The following is an 8,305-nucleotide window of genomic DNA, read 5'->3' as shown; positions in this document are numbered from 1 at the left end:
TCCAGTCGCTGCCTTCTCGGCACGTGACCCACGGTTGGCCTCGCGTGAGCGTTTCCCTTGTCATCGGGATGGAGAAACACCGGGTCTCCCTCCAGGCGGCGGAGGACTACGTCACGGCGGGCGTAAACGCGTCTAGTAAGAACGCACCACCAACCCGTGGAATCTCCCGCAAGGCACGACACCTCGTCTGGGCTGCTAAAAAAAAAAAAAAAGGGAAAAAGTAAATATATAATAAATAGCATTTTATACTTATTTAGAATTAGAAGTTTTTACTGGTCCTGGCAGGCGGCATGACGGGACCACTTCAAACTTGAACTAATTTTTTCTGCACGTAACCCTTTTTTTTTTCCGCCCCTAAGCGCGCGTGACCTCCTAAAGTTGCAAATATCACGGTCAAACAATTAATATGGGAAAATGTGAACATACATCATACGGCTATTATCGCGGTGTTCCGGGGGTATTTTAAGTTTTCTTAATATTATTATATTTTTGACCATCTGATTTAATGTGAATAATTTGGATTTGTTAACCGGCAGCTTATTGCAACCGATTAGGTGCTGGGCTGATGCAGTAAATAATCCAAGCTTTAAAACCATTTTAGTGTTGAAATGTACTGCAAAATTTGTAATTATTTTGAACTCATGAGCATTTTTCAAAATACCTCCTACCCTTCTAACCATGATTTTTCTTTAATCCCTTCTAACCACTTGGCCATAACTTTTCTTCGTAGATTTGGTCCCCTCGTAGCACCGCTGTTGCTCACCACGCAGCATCATTCATAATGCGGATGAGAGAGAGAGAGAGAGAGAGAGAGAGAGAGAGAGAGGAAAGCGGAGAAAAACAGAGAAACACTCGAAGAGGAGGGAAGGGCAACTACGAGGAAGGTTGGTGGGAAAATATTAAAAAAATAATAAAATATTATTTTATTTAAAAAATAAATAAAATATAAAAAGAGAAGGAAATAGTTTAAATATTTTATTTAATAACATATTAGAAACAGCATCATAGTAAAACCCATATTATATATATTTTTCAGAACAGCTGGGTCCCAACTGCCGTCCAACCTCACGGTAAAAAATTCGTAATTTCGGAAGGAACTTTCCACATCTGCTGGCGATTAGTAAACCCATTTTTTTTTTTAATACCTAAATAAATTTTCCAAGCCTTCCTGGTTGCTTATCGAACTAAAAAAAACAGTCTTTTTATTGTTTTACTGAATTTTCTACAGTAATATTCCGTCAACATGCGAGGAAGATTCTTGGCCGCCGACAAAGGTGGGGACTTGGAAAAAATTAAATTGCCCGAAAACGTGGGGACTATTTTCGACGCAAGTCGGTATCTCCCCAAGTATTAGGAGGTTTCCTTAGTCGCATTGTCTTTCTATGTCTATTTGGGTATAAATACCGGAGCTGGCTTCACTGCTCCAAGTGCTCAAAAATCTGGGGAGTGTTTTCTCAGAAAAAAATCTGGGGAGTTTCGATTTATTCGAGGTAAGGTCGCAGGAAATCAATTTCACCAAATTTTTTCTTTGAGCTTGGTATATTTAATCGATCTTAATCGGAGGTTTGTTGCTTTGTGCCAAAAGAAAAAGAAGAAGAAAGTTTTTTTTTTTTGCAATTCTTCGGAGTCTTTTATTTGTTTCTGAGGCATTTTTTGACTTTCTTGCTAGTTATTTGGGTTTATGTGCTGATAAAGATGTCAGCACTGATGTTCTGGATTTTCTGTTTCTGAGTGTCTCCCATTTGTTCTCATAAAGGGCGAGAAATCGTTAATTTCATTAATGTATGCTCATGAGCAGTTAAAAGGTTTTGGATTTTTTGTGTAAATTTAGATTGTTTTTCGTTGTTTTCAGTTTATTTCTTATTGTGTGGGTTTAGGGTTTTATTTTAGTGTTGAAGATATGATTTTCGATGCTCAAGAATGTTGTTTTTCCTTTTTCCTTTTAAAATTATTTTGTCTGCCTTTGACAAATTTTTAGTACGAATAATACCCAACAGATCTGTTCTTCTTTTTTTTTTTTTTTTTTAGTTCCATATTTGATGCTAATTTGTGCTCGCTATTTTAGCGAAAAGATGGTAAAATATTTAGGTTTTTTTCGTTGTTTCATATCATGTGGTACGGGATACTGTCTTTTTAACTGATATATGGTTGTTCTAGGATTAAGTAGGAAAATATGCACTTTAATGGCGTGTAGCAACCTGGGACCTTGTTTTTTTTGGATTCTTTGGCTATATGGGTGGATGGTTTCAAGCTTTTTAGATATTCTAGGTTTGTTTTTCTGCCAATGTTGCCAAGAGATGCAGAGAATCTTCCAGATAATTCAATAAATTCATTGAATTTTTTTTCTCATAAAAAAAATTCAATAAATTTAATGGACGGTCTCTTGTCCCCTTACAAGGGACCTTCAGAAAAGTTTGTGATTCCAACAAAGTTTGAGCTCATATATATATATATATATATATATATATATATTTTTTTGGCTCATGCTGTGATATTCTCCAAATCGCCTTCATGGCGAGCAATATTGAAACCCTAATCTATACCAACTAACCTCTCTGAATTTTCCAAAATCTCTCTTTTTTTTTTTTTTTCCGAGTTTTCACAGAAACAGTGAAATGCCAGAGTGATATACATTCTTTACTGGCTCCAATTCTGATATAATCAGTAGATTATGATCACATTCTTACAAATATCATGGTATTATAGCCAACAAAATCAACATCTGTAATATCTAAAAATCTCTGATATTTCTTCACTTGTTTCTTAATGGTAACACGTAGTTTTGCTTTGGAATTTCTTTTCCAAATGTCAAGAAAAATCATGTAAAATGTAACCATAGATTTACTCCATTCTTTTGTTTCTTTTTTTTTTTTTAAAAGAGAGAGTGAGAGAGAGAGAGAGAGAGATCAGTTCCTAATAATCTTTATACCTGTTTTCTTGTTGAGATGGTCTATAACCTAAAGGGATTGGATGACACCAATCTGCGCAATTATTCAAGAGGCCAAAAATTTTTGGTTCAAGCCCGGTATATTTGGTTGAATTATGTTTATTCTTACCTCAGGAATATTCTTTTGACTTTTCAACTGAGTCCTTCTAGAATATCCTGTTTTCTTGCTAGTTTACAGCTATAAAGTGGTGAAAGCTATGCTTTTCTGTCTGACTCCATGCCCTTTGAAGGCAACGGCAACTTCCATTGTGTTTCTGGGGCTTGCTAATTCTTCGAGGGAGAAGACTCCAACATTTTGGATTCTTGTCTTTATCCCTCACAGATTTTAGCAGGAATAAACTCTTCTATAATTTTGTTTTATGTCTGTATTCTTCGTCTATATGTGCAAACAATCTCTTTGGCTGAGTATTGTAACATTGCTTCTGTTCTTTTAATCCTTGCAGCTTCCAGTCAAATAGCTTATCCTACAAACTTCACTCGTGAAACCTTGAAAGGGTCTGAGCATTCTCTGTTTGCCATTACAACTTCTTGGAGAACCTTTTAAGGTGCATCAACAAGTTTTTCATTTGTCATACAATGGGATGGTCAAGGATTGTAAGGAGTCCATTTATACAATCATTAGCTGCTGATTCTTTGGCTAGAGGAGCCTCTGGGAGTCACATAAGCCAGGCAGGGTTGCTCCGCAATGGCTTTCTTGCTAACCGGAACCAGTACTTCTCCTTGCTTAGAAATATTACCACAAGCAGTAGCTTGAAGCATCTTCCTAGCGGTGGAGTGATGGATGGCTTCAGAGCTGAAAGCAGGGGAATAAGTATAACCCCTCGAAACCAATATCATTCAGCTGAACAAATTGAAGATAAATCAGATTTTGAGGTGGAAGAGGAAAAGCTACCAGGACTAGAGCCCACAAAGCCAGAGGAGAAGCCTAGGGTGGTTGTTCTTGGAACTGGATGGGCTGGCTGTCGATTTCTTAAAGGGCTGGATACGAAGCTTTATGATGTCGTCTGTGTATCTCCACGTAATCACATGGTTTTTACTCCTCTGCTTGCTTCTACCTGTGTTGGGACCCTTGAATTCCGATCAGTTGCAGAGCCGGTCAGCCAGATACAGTCTGCATTGGCTGGAGCCCCTAATTCGTACTTCTTCCTGGCTAACTGTACAGGAATCAACACAGATAAGCATGAAGTATGTAACCGGATAACCTCTACTATAGTTATTTTTCTTTACATCTATTTAAATACCCATGCACCTTGCCACATTGAAATTTGTAACATTCTATATGATAGTTTGACTGTTCCAAGCATCATTAACTGTTCAATGTTGTGAAGGGTATTAGCAGAACCTTATGGATTTTATTGTTTGAAATCTTATCCTGAAATTAAAGGTTATACTCTTTTGTTCATGCTCTGATAATTCTTTCCATTCCAGATATACTGTGAAGCTGTCCCTAGTGCTGGCCTACCTTATGATCCGTACCACTTTAAAGTCGCATATGATAAGCTAGTCATCGCAGCTGGTGCGGAGCCTTTGACTTTTAATATTAAAGGAGTTGAAGAGAATGCAATTTTTCTCCGTGAAGTATATCATGCACAAGAGATACGAAGGAAGCTTCTCTCGAACCTGATGCTCTCTGAAAATCCTGGTATATGACATTGACTGACATTCTTAAATTTTGGCATGTGATAAGAAATAGATTGAGTAATTTAGTAAACCCCCTTTTCTTTGCGGCAATCATCACTTTTAAAACTCCCTTCTCTTATTAAAATTGAAACATGTTGGATGGATTTGACTGGACAGATCATGTTCTTGTGCAGCAAACATTATTTGCAAACTTTTGGGATGGAAGTTTGCAAATAATCTGTATTTGTAAACTTTTGAGGTGGAAGTTACTAAAATCAAGTAATCTGTATTTGCAAACTTTTGTGATGGAAGTTTTATTAGCATAAACATTATGATCAGGATGATATGGGGTTGCCTAACAGATCAGGAGGTCATCAACCTTAGAACTTCGATGGCTGCCTTGTAGATTGAAGGGGCTTTGCCTTTTAACACATAGTCTTATGGCTGTCACATAAGTCTTAAATGTCTTCTGGGAGAAGAGTTCATGTGACCATCAGTGATCAATAATGCAAGAAAACTTCTACAAGTAAATGTCTTTTAATTTTTTTTTTCGTTTCTAACCTGCTAGTGCTGGTAATATCAATGCAGTGTGCATAATTGGCATGTAAACTCTCTTGCAGCTGGTCTTTCCTTTTATTAGGTTCTGTGGAGTTTCTTAGGCATACTAGGCTTTTTGCCTGAAGATGGATGCTGTTGGTTCATAGTTACCATTCTTCTCTTAAGTTATTTTGAGTCTAGGCCTGAAAAAAATGATTACTTTTATTTGATTGATTTTCACTTCACAATGGCTTCCTGATTTTTCTGTTAATACAGTGCCAAGGTGGATTTACTGAATCCTGTCCTTGATAATTAATCAGATATTATAAGATTCAAATTGCCTAGATTTCAACTAACTTAATTACCCAGATTTATTATTTTGATCCGCTGTGTAATGTTGTTTGGAATGTCTGATGACAGGCATATCAGAAGAAGAGAAGAAGCGCCTTCTACACTGCGTTGTTATAGGTGGTGGTCCTACTGGAGTGGAGTTTAGTGGTGAATTAAGTGATTTTATCATGAGAGATGTGCGACAAAGGTATTCTCATGTAAAGGATTACATTCAAGTAACTCTCATTGAGGTACGTCTTGGCATCTGATTTTTTATCATGCTTTGTGGAAGATGTGAATACTGAAGTCATCATTGATCATAGTTTCTGTATTTTGTACAGGCAAATGAGATACTGTCATCATTTGATGTGGGTTTAAGGCAGTATGCCACTAATCACTTGACCAGGGTAAGAAAGCACATCATTTTGACAATGTTTAATCATTTGAAAGACCTTTTTATCTGTGGAGTAAAACTTATTTAGTCATAAAATTTATGTATATGTATCAGTCTGGAGTTCGTCTTGTGCGAGGTGTTGTGAAAGAGGTGCAGCCGAAGAACATAGTTCTAAGTGATGGAACTTCTGTTCCTTATGGCTTGCTAGTATGGTCTACAGGTGTTGGGCCCTCTCAATTTGTGAAGTCACTGAATCTTCCAAAATCTCCTGGTGGAAGGTTTGTATAAGGAAAATATAAGTTAATTCTTTTCATGCTCTGCAATGCAAGTGATTCACATGCTGTGGTTCTGAGTATCATAAAACAGTAAGGGTATTTTTAACAATTTATGCAGGATTGGTGTTGATGAGTGGCTTCGTGTTCCCTCGGTGGAAGATGTGTTTGCACTAGGGGATTGTGCAGGTTTCCTTGAGCAGACAGGGAAACAAGTGCTTCCTGCTTTGGCTCAGGTTAGCTTCCTTAGGTTTTGATGTTTTAATTATATTTCCATGCAATGCAATATGCAGTTAGTTTTTTGTTGCTTTGGATTATAAATATCATTATATTGTTTGGTCGAGGAACTCTGCTGAAAGTTATAATTGCTTGAGACCATGCATCCCACTAACAGGTTGCAGAGAGGGAAGGAAAATATCTAGCCAACTTATTCAGCAGCATTGAGAAGCAGAATGGAGGCAAAGCTTACTGTGCCAAAGAAGTGTCTCTGGGAGATCCTTTTGTCTACAGGCACCTAGGAAGCATGGCATCTGTGGGGCGCTACAAGGCATTGGTTGATCTAAGGCAGAGCAAGGTAATAAATTTTTGAAAATATTTCTTCATATGTACAAATGGTACAAGCATATACCCTGTATTTCAAAATTTTTAGTTCACCAGAGCTATAAACGTAACTATGCCAAAACGTGAAAGTAAACAATGTCGGTGAATATGGAATTAAAATCATAGACGTTCTACTGCATTGATAAAAAATCGAAAAAGCCAACTGACTTAAACCTATGCATTTGCTCAGGAAATCATTGATGAATTCATATGTCAAATTCCCCATAGACCAGAGGGCTTAGTAACTAAGTAGTGAAGGTCTGGCTTAAGATCACAACCCCTGCCCTTGGCTTGGTTAGTTTGACAGACATGACACCAACTCAAATGTTACAAGTCTATGTGTGTTTAGATACCCAAAACAAATCCATCTTATTCCTATATCAACAACTCTGACTTAATAAAACTACAAGCATAAGCATACTTCTGTTTTTGTTTCAAAAAAGAGCATTTGTTGTTGTACAGCTTAGTTTCGATAGTTTATGCACATATGAGTGCTTGGGAATGAACTGGAACCAGATAGACTGAAAACCATTATGTGCGATTTTCATCATGGACGAAGTATCCAAATCGCTTGACGAGATATTGTTCAAATTAGTTCATTTTTTCAGAAAATAGAAACTTGGTGCAGGCATCAGACTACATATAGAATTTCTTTGTTGTCAACTTTTCTGGAGTTAGGCCTCTATCATGCATCATGCAACCCCTAGAAGATGGAATTAGTTTTCTAATCCTTCTTTTTCTGCACTTCGCAGGATGCAAAAGGCCTTTCCATGGCTGGGTTTATCAGCTGGCTCATTTGGCGTTCTGCGTACCTCACTCGGGTGGTAAGCTGGAGGAACAGGTTCTATGTGGCAGTGAACTGGGCCACGACTCTCGTATTTGGCAGGGACAACTCCAGGATAGGTTGATATCATGGCCCTCGATTCACTGTGCTGGAAGCTGCACGTTGCAACCTTGCGGACTCAAGCTCATTGTCATTCTTGCCGACAAGTCAGTGCTGTTTCATGCTGTTTGGTGATTGCTGTTACCTTTCTGCTATTGCCATTTGATATTTTCCTGTTACCTTATAGTCAATTTTATAGGCCACTGAAAAGGTCGTTTCTCACAGAAGTGATGCCCGTTGCTCATTTCTCTAATTTTGACACTATGCTTATATTCTTTTTCATCAAATTCATATTGTTATTCGGTGAATGTTGGCATTACAGAAAGTTTCTTGCACTTTGTTCCCTAGATGAGCTGCTTCGGTCTTGCTGATTTAAACAATATGCACGGTATTTTAATCAGATGCCAGTGAATAACATTTTTTTTTTTTTGATAAAGAGTGATACATTCAAATAATTCTTATGTGAATACAATCAGAAAACAAAATGTCTCTGAGGGGGCTAATTCCTAGCCCCCAATCCAAAAAGATCCGTTCGAGTGCTTTGCAACATAGGCTATCATCCAATTGGCTGCAGTGTTCGTCTCTCGAAAATCATTTCTAGTTATACACACAAGATGATCTGACGACAACATGAATATATCCTATAGAAAGGGGTGAGCGTGATCTTCCCGAGTACCGTCCTAAATCTAGGTCACAATCGTGGCCAAGTCGCCCTCGATGAC

The 8,305-nt window shown here is 37.7% G+C and overlaps 1 protein-coding gene across 1 annotated transcript; it reads left to right on the top strand.

Annotated features, from left to right (window-relative positions):
* The first annotated feature begins 1,329 nt into the window (after nucleotides 1-1,329).
* LOC105032751 (internal alternative NAD(P)H-ubiquinone oxidoreductase A1, mitochondrial) lies at nucleotides 1,330-7,891 on the top strand. The gene is made up of 9 exons (XM_010907297.4): nucleotides 1,330-1,490; nucleotides 3,391-4,132; nucleotides 4,376-4,589; nucleotides 5,525-5,685; nucleotides 5,776-5,841; nucleotides 5,943-6,106; nucleotides 6,222-6,336; nucleotides 6,495-6,674; nucleotides 7,453-7,891. The coding sequence occupies exons 2-9, from the start codon at nucleotides 3,524-3,526 to the stop codon at nucleotides 7,606-7,608; spliced, it is 1,665 nt and encodes a 554-aa protein (XP_010905599.1). The 5' UTR covers nucleotides 1,330-1,490; nucleotides 3,391-3,523; the 3' UTR covers nucleotides 7,609-7,891.
* The last annotated feature ends 414 nt before the right edge of the window (nucleotides 7,892-8,305 follow it).

Source organism: Elaeis guineensis, chromosome 6 (genome assembly GCF_000442705.2).
Source record: "Elaeis guineensis isolate ETL-2024a chromosome 6, EG11, whole genome shotgun sequence".
Lineage (NCBI taxonomy): Eukaryota > Viridiplantae > Streptophyta > Magnoliopsida > Arecales > Arecaceae > Elaeis > Elaeis guineensis.
This window is presented reverse-complemented; position numbering and strand designations above follow the sequence as displayed.